At 35.9% G+C, this 18,738-nt stretch overlaps 1 protein-coding gene across 1 annotated transcript; it reads left to right on the top strand.

Annotated features, from left to right (window-relative positions):
• The first annotated feature begins 1,315 nt into the window (after nt 1–1,315).
• Nucleotides 1,316–17,473, top strand: LOC132313419 (thioredoxin H-type-like). Its single transcript, XM_059812172.1, has 5 exons — nt 1,316–1,505; nt 2,026–2,089; nt 15,419–15,541; nt 16,200–16,322; nt 16,574–17,473. The coding sequence occupies exons 2-5, from the start codon at nt 2,069–2,071 to the stop codon at nt 16,724–16,726; spliced, it is 420 nt and encodes a 139-aa protein (XP_059668155.1). The 5' UTR covers nt 1,316–1,505; nt 2,026–2,068; the 3' UTR covers nt 16,727–17,473.
• Nucleotides 17,474–18,738: the final 1,265 nt, after the last annotated feature.

Genomic DNA, 18,738 nt, shown 5'->3' with positions numbered 1-18,738 from the left:
TGGAAGATAAATAAAAAAAAATGAGATATTTTGGGAGAGAAATAATTTCAAATGAAAAGGCATGAATGGATAAGGAGAGATAAAACAAAAAAAGAGGAGTTATTTTAGGACGCAAATTTTTTAGAATTAATGTTCAACTAGGAAATAATTATAATATATTATATACAAGGTAACTATAATATTTTGGGTGGTTGGGGCCTTAGGCGACCGCCTAACTCGCCTAAGGCTCGAGCTGTCCCTAACTATAAGCTCAAGAGTTATTTATAGAATATGGATATATTTGATAATAACTAACATTATTATTTTTGGTTTCCAGAAAAAATGTAATCCGTGAGAAGAACCCTCCCAATCCAGTTCATCGACCAATTACAAGGTTCTAAGATGACCATTTTGCTTTTGATTTTTCATTCCTTTTCTTTATCTGGAAAGCTGAGTTTTTGGATCTGTATGTCATCTTCAATTTGTTCTAATTTGGTTCTACTTTGATTCTTATTCACAGAGTTCTAGAGGTTTTTGGCTTGCCTGACCACACGATTAGACCCAATCAAATATGGGTTCTTGATGAAACCATTCATATATGTCTCTGTGTATGTGTGTGAGTGTGTATATATATATATATATATATAATTTGTAAATTTACAACATTTTAGTGCTATTTTAGTCTTTTTAATCTTATTCTCTGAGATTAATGGTTGGTTGACAAATTTCAAGGGTGATTAAGTCATTTTACATCATGTCAGAACTGTTTAACAAATTCCAAGGGTGAAAGTTTGTGACGTGAGTAATAATTATTTTTAAAAGATATTTGAGAGTTATATTTGACCAAATTTCAGTAAAATTAACTCTTAAAATTATAATATATTAATACATTCTACATTTTAGTGGATTCAATTTTTTTGAGTGGTATTAAATCTTTATTTTGCAAAGGAAGGTTAGGAATTAAAAAAAAAACCCAACATGCTAGGCTTTACGGTATTAGACCCTCAGGTTAGTTTGGTAAAATAAAATGATCATTCTTTTTGTTTGAAGGTAGAATGATTTTAATGAAATTATCATTCTTCAAGAATAGCGAGGAATGATTATCTTAACTTTAAAATTGACGCCGAATACAAAAATAGAAAAAAAAAATATCATTCCATCCTACTTTTTTTTATTCCATCCCACGTACCAAATTAGCTCTTAATTTTTAAGGAGGAGGTCAGATATTTGAGTTTAGGGAAAGCACGTGTATAAGTACAAAAAAATTGAACGAAGAGAAGTTCCACGAGGGTATAAAAGTAATTTCAACCAAAATGACATTTTGCGCCAACCAAAACAGATTAATCGTCTATTTTCGCCGGCAATCCTCTGTTGTGTATATGCATGTGCAAGTGTTCTCCGAATGTCAAACTTTACGAAAACTCGACGAACAGTCTAAAGTTCACTTTTTTAGGGATTTGATTCGAATTTCCGGCCTGTAAAGCCCGAAAAACTAATTAAGATCAACACAAGAAGCTCAAATCAAGGTTAATTTTCCTTCATCTTCATTGTTTCTCACATTCAATTGGTTCAGTTATAATGTAGTTTGATATTTTAGTTTTGCAATTTCCTCTTTTCTAATACCTTCTCTAAAAAAAATCTGAATGATGCGTGTTCATACTTCTTATTGTTGTATCACTCAAATTATTTGGAACAAAAAAATTAGCAAATTTGGTTGAAAAAATAATGGGTTTTGCCAATGAAATCTATTTAATGAGGATATATAATAAACAGCTGATATTAGCACATTGGATTCATGTATGTTAAATAAAAAAAGACACTATTTTATTTTAACTTGCTCTGGGAAGGTTTTATAGAGGAGAATGTCTACATGTATTTGCTTTCAAAAACATATTGACAATAAAGTTGAAGTGAACTAATGAACCATTTTCTATTGATAGAGGCTTAAAATGTTCATTTTAATTTAGAATAGTTCCCCTAGTTAATCTGTGTTAAAATTTTGACTTTAATGCTCTGCCATTTTCTTTAATTTAATTTCACTTTCAGGATACTCTGGGTAGTTCAGCATATCTAGTTTCTGAAGATCAAAATGGGACTTTGCTTAACTAAGGTAATCTTTTTTAATTGATACCTGCCTAATTAACAGGTTCAAAAAACTCAAAACAAAATTTATGCATCTAGACTATAGATTTAGTGATTTCCTTTATCAGATTAGTGTTTCTCTTCAGTTACCTGATATTCTGGTTGTTGGGTTTGTGGTTCGAAATTAAAATTAGTTTCCTTTTCCATATGGGAGTATTTTAGAGTTGTGACTGATATGGTAACTCCTTGTACTCAAGTTGTGGAATTCTTGTCCCACAAAAAATTGGGTTTTGAAGACTATAAATAGAGATGGATTTGGGTAGAGAGGTAGAGAGAGTGATATTGTAGAGACAGAAAAAGTGAATTGAGTTTGTGTTATCAAGTTTTGAAGTAAAGATAATTGTTCTTTGCCCGTGGATGTAGGCAATTTTCTGAACCAAGTAAATCTCTTTTTGCTTGTGATACAGCAGCGGGTAGGGCGATTCGAAATCAGAATTCAAGTAGAATAAGAAAGAGATTGAGAGAGAAAGGGAATAAGAATAGAGGGAAAGAAATCAGAAGAGAAGAAGAATTTAGAAGAGAAGAAGAGTTCAGAGGGAGAAGAAATCACAGATAATCTCAAATTCAATATCAATAATAATCATAAAAAGCTGACTTTCACAATGTCTAGACCAACATATAAATAGGCATCGAAGAAAAACCCTAATCAACCTATTACCATAAATAATACCCTAAATTGCTGAAATATCCCATAATAATAACAAAATCCCTAATTTTATCTTTCTTTCCCACGTCTCCAGTAGTAGGCGTGGGCCATGTGGTTTTCAAGCTCTCGGGCCAGGTCCGGTTCTCCATCATTCTCTCCCGGTTGAGAAGAACTCTCGTCCGGAGAGTAAATGCAAATGTATATATTCAAAAAGTAAGAGTCAATATAATAAAGTTGTTTTGCTACAATCCATGTAAAATCTGAAGCTAAAGGTAATTGTGGACATCCCAAATACGATCAATCCAATCCATATACTGCAGCTGAGAAGACGGAAGTGCTGGTGCTGATGCTAAGAAAGATGGAACGCTACCTGTAGAAACACATGCCAACAAAATAGGAGGCTCAAAGGTGCCTCGGTTAGGTAACGGATACTCCACATCAAAAATTGAACTAATACTCATATCCAAAGACCAGTCAAAGAAATACGCATTAGGTCCTGATTTTTGAATGATGTGGCAAAGTCTATCAATTTGGCATGTTTCATCTGGAAGGAGTTTTTATGACTAGGTTGAGGTAGTGAACAAATTATAGCATAATCTCCTTCATTAAATTCATGATTCCTATGATGAGCATATGCAATGAGTTCATAATTCTTTTTACTTAAGACAATTTCCTGTTGCACATCGGCATAAAAATCATGAACAAACTGAACGAAGGAATCAACAAACTCAAGTGAATACATACATGGAGGTGAAGGAACATGATCAATGGACTGGCATGGAAATGAATTATAGACAATTTCGAAAAAATAATTGCCAGTAAATTGATTTGTTAAACTTGTATAGGCATATTCCATTATCGGCAATAACAAATTCCAAGAGTCTAGGTGCACGTTAGTAAGTAAACTAACCTACTTTCCTAGACCTTGTTTCACAACCTCAATTTTTCTATCATTCAAAGGACAAGATGCAAAAGGAAACTTCAAATTTGTTTCTAAGAATGTCCGAAGTGTCTTCCAGAAATTACTATTGTACTTGACATCCTTGTTTGACACAATAAACTCTTTTTCAGACACATCTTGACCAATAGAAGTGACTACTTCCACCAAATCAGTGGACAAAAGGCCCAAAAATTGTAGAGCCTTTGGAAGGCGGGGCTCAAGAATTGTAGCGCAGTTTTTCAAGACTTTTTCTCCTAATGTATAAGATTGAGGTGAAATAGTCTGATTTCCTTTCCTAACACTAGTTAGAAGAGGACGAAGTAGCTCTATAGAGATATAGTCACATTCCTCAAGTACAAGAGTCGTAATTTGCTCCATATGTTTAAGGATATTGTCCGGATGATAATCTCTTATTTCTGTTAAAAAGTACTGAAGCATCTGGACAATTAATTCTTCACATTCGAAATCTAGCATTATCAAACATGACTTGACACTTGCAAATGTGTTGAGGATTTTGACCCTTTTACCATAAGATGGACAAGATGTATCAGCTAGATTTTCAAAAGATGATACAATCACCTGAAATACTTCTACCATTTGATCATCTTTATAGGGAAAATCTGGTGTTGTAATACTTGTTAACTCACTAAGGCATGAGGCTACTGCAACTCTAACGTCACAATCTGAATGCTTTAAAAATTCTTTAGCAATTAAAGCCTTCATTATTGGAGAGAGTGCAGCTTGCATTGAAGCACATGGGTCCTGCTGTACTTTGCAAAACAAGTGATCAGTTTTGTTAAGCAACCAAAGGAGCTCACTGATTGAGGATGGAGGTTGAAAAAGCCTATTTCCAATTTTCAAAAGTTGTTGTTCCAAATTTATTTTCAGTGTTGTTTTTGTTTCCCTTTCATTTTCACACCAGTTAATTCTATTTCCGTGTGATGGGAAGCTTGGTTTGGACTCAACAATCTTAACCTTGCTTGGCTTAGAACAAAGCCGTTGGGGACACAAAACGATGTTCGCCTCTGACATCGTTAAGAAGATGTATCAGCTTGGTCAATGGACATGGTTTAAAGAAGGTTGTTGATGGTCGTGGTGGAAAGGTATGATATAAGAATGGTTGAGGATAATGCCAACATAGAACTCAAATTGAATTAAGTAAACTAAATTATAAACTAGAACAATGCACAACTAAGAAAATCAGAATGCAATGAAATCGATTATGCCAAAATTCATGCACTGATTGCAAGTGTTTAGGTGCAAAAATAAGGTGGAAACGTGATTTATTTATTTTTTATTTTTAACCTTTGGCAAGAAAGGCACTCAAAGGAAAATAATAGTAAAAGAAATAAATAATTTGGTTCAACAATCAAATGGGTTCAATTAGGACCTTTTGCAATTTATAAACTAATCGAATGGATAAAAGTACTAATAACAATTTTTTTTGTTGTTGTTAAAGTACATGCACCTTTTCCAAAGTAGAATGTAGATCCCAATTGAATGCTCCTGAGTGTTGAAGATTACTCCAAAATAGCTGCTTGAACTGTGCTCTCTTTTTCTTTTTTTGTCAGTCTACTAGTGAACAGGCTGAACTATTTCTGAAATTTGGTCTGATCTTCTAAACTGGGCTAAGCTTGGGTCAATCTGCTACTTCCTGAAATGGGCTGGATCTGACTATTTTAAATTTGAGTTTGGTCAAATCAAGTTTTTAAGGAAACAAAATATATCCTTTCCATACCCAAATCTGAACTTTCCAAATCAGATGGGATAATCCAAAGTTGACTTTCCAAAATCAGTGGCGCTAAAATTTTGGTGACAATAAGGATTGCAAAGATTTCAATAACCAAAAGTTGACTTTCCTAAATCATTAGCGCTAAAATTTTGGTGACAATAAGGATTGCAAAGATTGCAATAACCAAAAGTTGACTTTCCAAAATTAGTCGCGCAGATTGCAATAATCCAAATTTGACTTTCCAAAATCAGTCACGCTGAAATTTTGGTGAATAAATATTCCAAAGTTGACTTTCCAGAATAATGCTGAAATCTCGGTGACAGTTGCAATAGAGTGCACAAAGTTCTTGGCTGAAGTTAGACTTATGAGCTATGCATGGCTTTGATGACGTGAGGATGGCGGCAGTGACGACGAGAGAATACTACTGCGACTGATTTCCGGTGACAGCTATTGTTGATGACGACAATCACACAAGGATTTCCGAATTTGTTTTTTTTTATTTTTATTTTTTTTGACTTGGTTGGGTTTAGGGTTGATGTTGGGATTGGTGCTAGGGTTTGATTGCTGTGAACAGTAGAGAAATCCATGAATCTTTGCTCTGGTACCAATTGATGTAGCAGCGGGTAGGGGTGATTCGAAATCAAAATTCAAGTAGAATAATAAAGAGGTTGAGAGAGAAAGGGAATAAGAATAGAGGGAAAGAAATCAGAAGAGAAGAAGAATTCAGAGGGAGAAAAAATCACAGATAATCTCAAATTCAATATCAATAATAATCATAAAAAGCTGACTTTCCCAATGTCTAAACCAACATATAAATAGGCATCGAAGAAAAACCCTAATCAACCTATTACCATAAATAAAACCCTAAATTGCTTAAATATCCCATAATAATAATAAATAAACAAAAATCCTTAATTTTATCTTTCTTTCCCACATCTCCAATAGTAGGTGTGGGCCATGTGGTTTTCAAGCTCTCAGGCCAGGCCCGGTTCTCCATCAGCTTGTGTGTGTTTTTATCTATTTTATTTGCCAATTGTGTGTGTGAAATCCTAACAAGTGGTATTAGAGCCATGGCGGCAAGTATTACAGATGGAAAGTACGTGGTTGAGAAGTTTGATGGAAGAAGGAACTTTAGTCTTTAACAAGTTCGGATGCGGGTTTTACTGATTTAGCCAGGGCTATGAGAGGCTTTAGGTAAGAAACTGGAAAAGATGGAAGATACAGATTGGGGGAAGATCAACTCAAAGGATATGAGTACGATTCATCACAACTCTCTTCATTATTCAACTTTTCATTAGAGAACAAAGCACTTTTAACTTGTTCTATAGAGATGGTATCTCTCCCATAAAGCAAAGTATTGAATAAATGCTTATGGGCAGAGCGTAACAATATTTACAAAATAATTGTTTTATCCTCATCACTTAACTTGACATCAACGTTAGATAAATCACAAATAATTTTGTTGAATTCACCAAGATGTTCTTGTGGGCTTACCCCCTTCTTTTCTCCTAAATGAATATAACTCTTGCTTCAAGAATAACCGGTTGGCGAGATTCTTTCCCATATACAGATTCTCCAACTTCTTCCACATGTCCGCTGCTGAATCTTCTTCTATCATATCATACACAATATCATGTGTTATGCTTTTGGGAAGGAAGGTCAATGATCTATATATTTTGTTGGGAAATACTATGCTAGGTGGAGCAATTGCAAAGACAGAAGGGAAGCCTATTTTGAGATCTACTAGATTGGAGGATCAAGAGCGGTAAGAGAATGAAGAAGTCTTGGCAATTACAAGAGCACCATCCTTTATTACAGAAGCAAGAAGAGTTCGATTTGGTGATGAGAAAGTAGATTTCAGGTTCAATTATTTGAACTTGGAATTTGGTAGGAATGGATAAGTATGGCGGAATAGCGAAGAACGACAAGGAGAAAGAAGATGTTAGGTTCAAGGTGGAGAGATCTTCAGTCGAGGTGGAGCTATAAAGAACATGTGAAGACGAATTTCGAGCCAAGGTGGAGATTGTTGGGTTTGTGGTTTGAAATTTAAATTAGTTTCCTTTTCCGTTTGGGATGCTTCTATTTTAGAGTTGTGACTGATATGGTAACTCCTTGTAGTCAAGTTGCGGAATTCTTATCCACTAAGGAATTGGGTTTTGAAAACTCTATAAATAGAGATGGGTTTGGGGAGAGAGGTAAAGAGAGAAATGTATTATTGCATAGAGAGAAAAAGTGAATTGAGTTCGTGTAATCAAGTTTTGAAGTAAAGATAGTCGTTCTTTGCCTTTGGACGTAGGCAATTTGCTGAACCACATAAATCTCATTTTGCTTGTGTGTGCTTTTATCTATTCTATTTGTCAATTGTGTGTGTGAAATCCTAACACTGGTTATGGTTGTCTATTGTAACTCCTATTTTTTTTTTTTTTTTTGTATTGTGGAATAATCGTTTCTGTTTAGTTATTGTTTCCTTTTTACCTTATGTTCTGAATTTGTGAAAACATCAAATTTGAAAAAAGGTTCTAGAAAAGAGAATTTGTATGCTTGAATACCAGAACACTATAAATATGATATAGTTTTAGCTGACACTGATAGGTTATATGAATTGGGGAGAAGAGGTATTCCAAAAACGAAGTGGATATCCTATATGAAGTATTTGAGGGGATATGATTATTAGAAGATACGGTGCAAGATTAAGTATAAGGGTGGAAATGGGTTTAGTCAAGTGTTTCTTAGTGTTTATTCTAGGTGTTTAGGTGGGCGAGTGGGTGGGTTTAGTTGAGGTGCGTCTTAGAGTTAGTGCGCGCGCGTTTCTTGTGTATGTGTATCCGTGTGAGTATAGTTTGATTGTCTTTTAGTATGTGTATGTATATGTGATGCAGGACAAAATTTTGAATAGTTTGACAAGTCCCTTTTTGACCAAAATGGAGTGTTTTTTTTTGGTGGAAACGACACATTGATAAAAACCCACTAGCTTTAGCTTGTGGGCCATGTTGGTTTTCGGTTGAAAACCTTCGTTTAGGGCTCCAAAATCCGTTTTCTTCTCTTAGGAGGCCTAGTGATTATTTCGGGATTTTTGTTCTAGGTAACGAAGTCGGAATGCTTTGACATTTTATATTTAGTAGTTTTTATTGATTAGGAGAGAATTTATTTTTAGGCTTATTTCTAGGATTAGTTTCCTTATGTTTTTAGTTTCCTTTGAGTGTAGGTTTTCTCTATTATAAATATACAAATTCTGCAAGAGCATAATTTAACCTTTGATTAATAATATTTCAATTGTTTTGCAATTTTTATTCAACTTTGTGAATTCAAAGTTGCCCTACTTTGTGGATTCAAAGTAACCCTTGTTCCTTGTGAATAATTTCACAGCTTCTGCTACGTCAATATGACCTTAGGTAAGGTGAATGCCTCAGTTTGCAGGAAACAGTGACCAATTGAACTGAGAAACTCTTCTAGAGACAAGTTGCACTGTCAATTTTGGGATCAATGATAAATTTGCTTCAGGCGGTTTCTCCTGATGATTTAGAAAGACTATTTGTTGTTATGAATCGATATAATACCCAACTTCATCACCTTTAATTTTTCTCTTTAGTAAGAGTTGCACCATGATGTTCTTCTCTGTCAAGTGTTAGAATGTTATATATATATATATATATATATATATATATATAGGGCCCTTGTGTTATTAAGTTGACTTGTATCCTTTATATAAGCTTACATAGGCTTATTAGGTTGAGTGTGTGAAAAATATATATACAAGTTCTCTTTCTGTCTCTCTGTCTCTCATGATTTAGAACATGGTATCAGAGCTACATGAATTCATGGGTGTGAGGGTTTGTAATTGTGTTGTTTAAGATCGGAATCACGATTGTGGTGTTGGTGTCCCTGCTTTCTTCGTTCGTCGCCGACAGCTCTTCGTTCACCGTAATCAGATTTGCATCGTCATTCGTCGTCGTCAGATCTGCATCGTTCGTCATCGTCGTTGTCGGCAGCTTCTTTTTGGTTGTCAGCGAGCTCGCCGAGATCTGCCGTCTTGATTTACAGAGGCGAGGCTCGTCGATTCGTGTTTTTTTTTTTGGCCGGAAGTTGTAGAGATAGCTGCCTATTGATTCGGCCGTTGCTTGTAACTGGGTCGCCATTGTCTCCACTGCTTTGTTCACCGGTGTTTGTGAAGGTGTGAAGAAAAAGACCCGTATTTGGTTACACGGTTATGTTATTCCAATCTTGGTTTACTAAACCTGGGATAGCTATTCCAACCCGGGTTTACTAAACCTGGGATAGCCCCCGTTTACCTAGATCCGGCCCGTTTGCCCAGATTCGGCCCGTTCACCCATATCCGGCCCGTTTGCCAGGTTCTGCCAGAATACAAATTCTGCCAGAATACAAATTCTGCTTCTTTTTCTTCTCTGTTTTGCTGGGTTCAACATGGCGTCCAGTTCAGATTTGTTTCCTCCCACATCCGGTCTTCATTCTCCCATGACTTCAGTTAAACTCAATGGGAAGAATTACATACTGTGGGCTAAATCTGTTAAAATTTTTCTCAAAGGTAAAGGCCTTGGTACTCATCTCACTAAAGAGAAACTTAACGAAACTGATGCTTCTTTTGATGCATGGGAAAAGGAAAATGCTCAGATTATCTGTGATGATAAACAGTATTGAACCCCAAATCAGTTCAACTTTACTTTATTTGGATACTGCCAAGGAGATATGGGACAGATTGCAGCAACTGTATTCTGGGACAGGTAATATCACTCGTGTTTATGAGCTCTGTAAGTAGTACTTCAATCTTGAACAAGGTAATCACATTATAGAAGAGTATTATTCCAAAGTTATGGGAGTCTGTGAGGAGCTGAATATGTATCAGCCCATTACTGCTGATGTTCGAAGTATGCAACAACAACGTGAGGACTTTAATGTTGTCCATTTTCTTATTGGTTTGTCATCAGCATATGAGTCTTTTCGTTCACAGATTATGGGCAGTCCCACACTTCCATCTCTTGTTGATGTGTTTTCTCGACTTCAACGCGCTACACTTGCAAGTGATACCTCAACTTTGAATACTGGGCAGAGTGGTGAGCATTCAACATTGATAGTTTCAAAGGGTGAAAATATTGCTTACCGTGGAGGTCATGGGGGACGCTCCACACGTGGCGGTCGTGATTCACGGGGAGGACGTGGCCGTGGCAGGGAATCACGAAAATGTACTCATTGTGGCCTTCCTAATCATACTGTGAATTTTTGTTGGGACCTTCATGGCAAATCATCTAGTTATGCAAATCAAGTTTCCTCCTCTCCGAATGATTTTTCTTCTGGATCTCACAACGTAGCTGAATCAGATACGGTCCCTATTCCAAGTGACAAGTATACTCAGTTTTTGTCTTATAAGCAAGCATCTAATTCATCTTCCATGGCTACCTTTGCCCAGTCAGGTACTGCACACACGTCTATTGTCTTCCACTCGTAGTCATTATATCATAGACACTGGAGCATCCGATCATATGACTGGATGTTCTTCTCTTCTATCTGATTTTAATTCTATACCTCCTTCTCAAAGAGTTACCCTTGCTAATGGTTCATCCGCTAAGGTTTCAGGTTTGGGGATAACTCAATTTAGTGATTCCTTGTCTCTCTCGTCTGTTTTATATGTTCCTCAGTTTCCCTTTAATTTAATGTCTATCAGTAAGCTTACTAAATCTCTTCAGTGCTCTGTTACATTTTATCCTACTTTTTGTTAGTTTCAGGATCTCAAGATGAAGAAGAAGATTGGTACGGGGTATGAAGCTGGTGGCTTATATTAGTTTGATTTGGCACCTTATCCTGTGGCTCTTCAGTCTTCTCTGTCTCTATTCCAGTGGCACTGTCGTCTTGGTCACCCGTCACTTCAAGTTTTGCAGCGTCAAGTTCCTAGTCTTAGTCATTTGAAATTCTTGTCATGTGAAGTTTGTCAACTTAGTAAGCACCATCGTGTGTCTTTTAAGTCTAAGGTTAATAATCATGTCTCTAGTCCTTTTATTTGGTTCATTCAGATGTATGGGGTCCAATAAAGCATTCTTCAATCAATAAATTTCATTATTTTGTGAAATTTGTGGATGATTATTCTCGCATGACTTGGTTGTTTCTGAAGAAAGATCGTTCTGAGTTATTTTTAATTTTTCAAAAATTTCGAAAAGAAATCAAAACTCAGTTTGGATGCCCAATTCGTATTCTACATTCTGATAATGCTAAGGAATATTCTTCAACCCCCTTTGATACATATCATAGTGATAAAGGAAGTATTCATCAAAATTCATGTGTTTATACTCCTCAACAAAATGGAGTTGCAGAACGTAAGAATCGACACCTCTTAGAAGTAACCCGTGCTCTTTTGTTTCATATGTGCATGCCTAAATGGTTTTGGGGTGATGCTATTCTTACTGCCTGTCATCTTATTAACCATATGCTGTCATCTGTATTAGATGGCAAATCTCCACATTCTATTTTATTTCCTGATTCTCCTTTGTTTTCTTTTACTCCTAGAGTTTTTGGATGTGTATGTTATGTCCACAATCTTAGTCCTGGTTTTGATAGACTTAACCCACGTGCCACAAAGTGTGTATTTCTTGGATACTTGCGTTCTCATAAAGGTTATCGCTGCTATAGTCCTGTTTCTCAACGGTACTTTATTAGCGCGGATGTGACCTTTTGTGAGTCCATCCCATATTTTTCATATAGTGATTCAATTCTTGATATTACTCCTGAGTCGCCTCTTCCTGCGGTTCCTCTTTCCTCACTTTCTCTTCAACCTAGATCTTCTTTGCCTGCCCCGTTACAAGTGTACACTCGAAGACTAAAGCCATCTGCTGTCGTGCTTCCTCCATCGTCTTCAGAGTCTTTGGATCCAACACAGTCCACTGTGTTTGATTCCTTGCCTATTGCACTTCGTAAAGGTACTCGCTCGTGTGTCACTAATCATCCCATTGCTCATTATGTCTTATAATTCCTTATCGCCATCCTTCTCATGTCTTTCCTCTCAGTTGTCTATTACATTTGTTCCTAAGACTGTGCAGGATGCTTTGTCTGATTCGGGCTGGAGGAAAGCAATGCAAGATGAAATGGATGCTTTGCATCAGAATGGCACGTGGAATCTTGTTCCATTACGTCCAGGTGTCAAACTGGTTGGTTGTCGCTGGGTATACACTGTGAAGTATCTTCCAGATGGGTCCGTTGAGCGTTTAAAAGCCCGTCTTGTTGCCAAAGGTTATACCCAGACTTATAGTATTGACTATGATGAGACGTTTGCCCCTGTTGCTAAGATTTCTTCTATTCGTGTTTTGATTTCTCTTGCTACTAATAGACATTGGCCTCTGTTTCAGTTAGACGTTAAAATGCCTTTTTGCATGGTGACTTAACAGAAGAGGTTTATATGGAGCAACCACCTGGGTTTGTTGCTTAGGGGGAGTATTTTCACACTGTTTGTCGCCTTAAAAAGGCTCTGTATGGATTGAAACAATCTCCACGGGCTTGGTTTGGAAAATTCTCTGAGGTGGCATTAAAATTTGGTTTTAACAGATGTCAGACCGACCATTTGGTATTTCACCAGCGCACTAAAGCTGGCTTCATATTTCTTGTGGTGTATGTAGATGATATTGTGATCACATGTGATGATTCTGAAGGCATTGCTAAGTTGAAGTTGTTTCTGTAATATCGATTCCACACTAAAGACTTGGGTAAACTTAGGTATTTCTTGGGTGTTGAAATTGCTAGATCCAATAAGGGTATAAGTTTATCCCAACGAAAATATATGTTAGACTTATTAGAAGAAACAAGTATGTTGAGTGGTCGCTCGGTTAATGCTCCTATGGATTCAAATACAAAATTTGTGTCTGATGAGGGTGATCTATTTAATGACTCGGGCAGATTTCGTCGCCTTGTTGGGAAATTAATTTATCTCACTATCACTCGACCTGATTTTTCAAATGCAGTTAGTGTTGTAAGTCAGTTCATGGGAGCCCCTAGAATGCCACATTAGATTGCTGTTCTTCGGATTATTCGATATCTCAAGCAAGCTCCAGGTTTTGGGTTACTATATAAATTAAATGGTCATCTCAGGGTGGAAGGTTTTACAGATGCCAACTAGGCTGGTTCTCCTTCAGATAGGAGATCTACTACAAGCCACTGCACATTTGTAGGAGGAAATCTTGTTACATGGCGAAGTAAAAAAGCAAACGGTGGTAGCTCGATCTAGTGCTGAAGCTAAGTATAGGGCAATGGCCTATACTACTAGTGAGTTGACCTGAATACAACATTTTCTAAAAGAACTTGGGTTGACAGTTGAAGCTCCTACTCCATTATTCTGTGATAATCAAGCAGCAGTTCACATTGCCTCAAATCCTGTGTTTCATGAGAGGACCAAACATATTGAAGTTGATTGTCACTTCATTCGAAAAAAAATATTACGTGGGAGCATCTCTACTCCATTTGTGAAGTCTGAAGATCAATTAGCTGATATGTTTACCAAAGCATTGGTGGGATTATTTGATATATATTCTCCAACTTGAGGGGGAGTGTTAGAATGTTATATATATATATATATATATATATATATATATATTGGTCCATTATGTAATTACATATAGTTGGTAGGGCCCTTGTGTTATTAAGTTGACTTGTATCCTTTATAGAAGCCTACATAGGCTTATTAGGTTGAGTGTGTGAAAAATATATATACAAGTTCTCTCTCTCTCTGTCTCTGTCTCTCGTGATTTACAACATCAAGTAGAGGCAATTCTCAGAATTTCTCAACATCTCAAGTACTAGATGCTTTCCCTTTTCCCAACATTTGCTCCTTCTGCCATATCTATATATAAGTGCTCTTTTTAATTTTATTTTCTCTTCTTTTTTATTCTATGTTCTATTAATCACCTATCATTGCCATTCTTAGCAAAGTTAGCATTTGTGGTTGTAAAATTTCGAACTTATTTTATTATTATTAAATTCTTCGTAACATAATATTATCTTCTAAAAGATAAATTCTTGTACACATCATTATCTTCCCAATGGTTACATGCAGAACTAAAACAGTGATCAAGCCTAATGGAAAATGATCATACAAAACCAGTAGGACTGCTCTTTTATATTGAGCATAATACTCGAATCATATCAATATAGCCTTGTCCCACGTCTTGGAGTCGGATACATGGATCCTATTAGTGTTTTTGAGATATGTTGTTTGCTGAAATTGGAATGTTAATTCCTTTTTTAGGCCTTGGAGATTTGTCTCCTAATGTAAGTGTACTATTTTGAATATTTTTATAAAAATATTCCATTCAGGAAAAAAAAAAGAAATAGCTGTAACAATAAAAATATCCCAATTTTTTAATGAAAAGGTAAACATAATCCATTTTTTAGAAAAAACAATTTTCGACTTGTCTGTAATAATTGTTTGATATTGAGCTGGAGCATAGCATATATCTTTGTTCCCATGCAGTATTCACCCCTGTTGATTTGTAATTTGGTCGATACTCAGTTTTAAGCAATGAAATAAACTTTTGCATGTGAGAGTACAGATCTTAATTTTTCTTTCATTATTTTTCTTTAATAATTAAAAATATATAGCAAGGTATTTGATTGTCATAAGGAAATAGAATTGGCCTATGTTTTTACTTGGAATTTGAAAGGTAAGTTCATTGTGTCACATTATCAGAATATGAACACCATAGGATTTCATGGAATGACTATATTTTACTTTCACTTGTCGTGTTTGCTTTCTGCGATGACTATGTTTAAGAATGTGTTTTTTGCCTCCAAATGTTTCGGGAAAAAGGACTCATTTTCCATAAAGGTCCAAATAGAAGTGTTAGTTATGTTTATGTTATAGCTTCTTTGATTTTCCTTGTTAATTGGCTAGCAATACAATAAATTTGAAAAATCTTCCTCCACAAAAATGTCAGTTTAGTCAACTATATCAATGACAAAGACGTGACAATCTGCATCCTACTTGCAGCCTCTGAATGATGGGGATGATTCTGATCATAATCTCAAGTTTGCTGGTGGAAATATTCACCTCATCACAACCAAAGAAAGTTGGGATGAAAAGCTGTCAGAAGCAAGGAGGGATGGCAAGATTGTAAGTATTGTAGGAGGGTTAACGAACCATATTAACTGCCATTGGAAGCCCTATTATGGTTTCCTAATCCAATTTTTGTTATGTGAGTTGATTTATTCCTTTTTGATAGAGTTACCATAAAAGAGATTACATCAGACAACTCCGCATTAAAAATCATCCCCGTCAATGTTGCTTTGAACTGGATTGCTTACCTTCAGTAATAACCGATGATGTGTGTTTTAGGACTATATTGAATGAAGAATATTGACATCCGATGACCAGGTTACTTAGTTTTGAGAAGTTACCTGCTAGCATTTACCAAGCAAAAAGAAAAATAAAAAATTTTCTTAATGGACTGCCAAGAATATATATTCTGGATGATTTCATGTTATAACCAATATGATGAGGTGAGTGACCTGCAATGTAGCAGATTATGCCAAATACCTTTTGAAACTACAATATTTGCTTTCAGCTCACAGCAAGCATTAATGAATGTCTACAAGCATTGCCCACTTCTTCTCTCTCACGTACAAGCATTAGTGGACAAACATTGGCCTTGACATCTAATACTATATGATATACAAATTTCCTTAATATTGGTGATTTTGCATTGAATTTCAATTTGATTTATTTGGGAAGTTTCCTTTTTATGGTCCAACTAGAGCTGATTTTTCAACAGGTGATTGCAAATTTCAGCGCATCATGGTGTGGTCCTTGTCGAATGGTTGCACCATTCTATTGCGAGCTATCTCAGAAACACCCTTCGTTAATGTTTCTAACAGTCGATGTTGATGAACTAACTGTAAGTAATGCAATTACATCGGGAACTTGTAAAGTGACACAAAGTGGCATTTCTGACATTTGAAGCCCGCCAAATGCCTCATCTTTTGTTATGTGGCTGCTTGTAAATGAAAAGACTAAAAAGAATAACAAAATTTGATATTCAAACCCACAGACAGTGTAAAGTGATTGTCTGATTTATTCTTTACTGTTTCGGCAAATTTATTCTAGAATCTGCTGAATTTGTTGACAATTAGTGTTATTCTGGTGCAGGAATTTAGTACATCATGGGATATCAAAGCCACTCCGACCTTCTTCTTCCTTAGAGATGGTCAGGAAATTGACAAACTCGTGGGGGCCAACAAGCTGGAGCTACAGAAGAAGATAACCAACATTCTAGGTTCTGTTGCCCCAGGTCAGAAATAACAGTTTGGTTTTTTATTTTGTCACCATGAGTGGCCAAGGAACTATTCTGTCTGTTTTTGTTGCGAGTGCTGTGAGTCTCCGTCTATATACTTTGCCTTAAATTTGTAAAGAATACTAATTTTAATTACATGATTGTCTTGAAGATTTGGAATATTTTAAGAGATAAAACCTGGGTACTAATGAACACTCCATTTTCCAGAAAATGGAGACTAAGGACTGTCAGAAAACTCTCTCTCTCTCTCTCTCTCTCTCTCTCTATATATATATATATATATATTCAGTTGGAAATATCTTTATTAATGATTTATATATTCAAGAAAGGATATCGAAGAACATAAATCCAATTTGGGGACCTTCCATGACTTGCAAAATGAATGGAAGATGATGACGTACCGAGTTTGATGACACTGTTTCGTAGGGTCCTCAGCTATCACATGGCTGTAGCAAAAATCTGATCTTATGCAGTGTGTAGCCTCAGTGACTTTGCCAAGAAAAATTCCTACCTTTGTTTCTGGTTGCATTCTTTGGAAAAACCAAGTCTCCTGCAAATTTGGAGTACTTCTAATTTGTTTATGTAATGCACAAAGCACGTGAACCAGTAGTTGAACCATTAATTGACATAATCTTCATTGACTAGCATTTGTGTCTGAGAACAAAAATGCTATGTAATGCTCAAATCAGGTGAACCAGTAGTTGATTGATTAATCGACATAGTTTTATTGAATAGTATTTGGTTTGTTTTGATTTTTCTGTGTTCGCAGTCTACAAATACTTGGACTACAAGTGAACAGAACTGAGCTAGTACTGGGTTTTATAAGCTTTGGTTTATCAAATTTTTTACAAGTTTGGTCTTCACCCCAGTTTTGACCCGACACTGAAAAGTGTATTTAGGTTTCCATTTGATCTTTTTATTTGGTAACGCACTAAAGAAAATTAGCGCTATACATGCATAACTAAAAAGACAAATTTGATTGAAATATTTGTAATATAGAAATTTGCAAAACTGAAATTATTGTGAAGGATCTTGTTTTTGCAAATGTGAATGGGACAAGACATCACAAAATATGGGGAAAATGTAAAATACTAGTAATAATGATTTTGTTTCTCATACGTCGACATAGCACATGAGGAACACAAGCACATGATGTGCTGTGCCATTGAGTGAGTGGACAAACCCACATAGCAACCAACTGGAGGCCACGCTAGTGGTCCAGGGTGAATGAGGTGAGGTGAGGTGGGTTGCCAGGTCATTTCCTTTTCAAACTCAATGATACGGTTTTATTAGTGAATGAAATTGAATTTGACCATCCAAAATAGATGGCAACCAAAACGAAATTTGGTGTGAATTTACGTGATGTTTACTTTTTTTGTCATTAGTATAGATGATTCGACAGAAAACGGAAAGCCGTGCGATTGAAATAGTTTTACCGTGTGTGTGTGTGTTCTTCTCCTTTGAACTTTGAAAAAATCATTCTACCTTTTGACATTGACGAGCCCTAGGAAAATGAAAATATCAAATCCATTCAATTTTTCAGTAATTCATTTTTTTCTTCGTAACCAAAACTTTCATTGCACAAAACAGGACAATGATTGCTTTTTTATTAGTATTGTGTTTTCGTGTAGACGAACTATTGGATCCAGAGGTCGTGAGGAGACTATCTCAATCCAATCAAGGTGAGAGACGGCATTCCTCAGGTTTGTTTTAGGAAAATAATTATGTGCAATTTTGAGTTGTTAATTACTACACTATATTATTAGTATTTAATTACGCCCAATTAAACATATACTTTACATTGCTTCAGCGGCAAATGCACTGCTAGTCGGTAGAGAAACCATCTTATTTTTATTGGGATGTATGATACGTATCCCCTCCACCAAGTGGCACTTCTGGGTCCTAAATGCCAAAGCTGTCACTTTCCCCTATCAAAACCTAACTTAATCTTACTCCATCTTTACTAACGCGACACCCAACGACGTTTAACATCCAACACAATATATATATACTTGGAAAA

Source organism: Cornus florida, unplaced genomic scaffold (assembly GCF_030987335.1).
Source record: "Cornus florida cultivar Cherokee Brave unplaced genomic scaffold, ASM3098733v1 CherokeeBrave_3.0.0_Hap2_Chr06, whole genome shotgun sequence".
Lineage (NCBI taxonomy): Eukaryota > Viridiplantae > Streptophyta > Magnoliopsida > Cornales > Cornaceae > Cornus > Cornus florida.
This window is presented reverse-complemented; position numbering and strand designations above follow the sequence as displayed.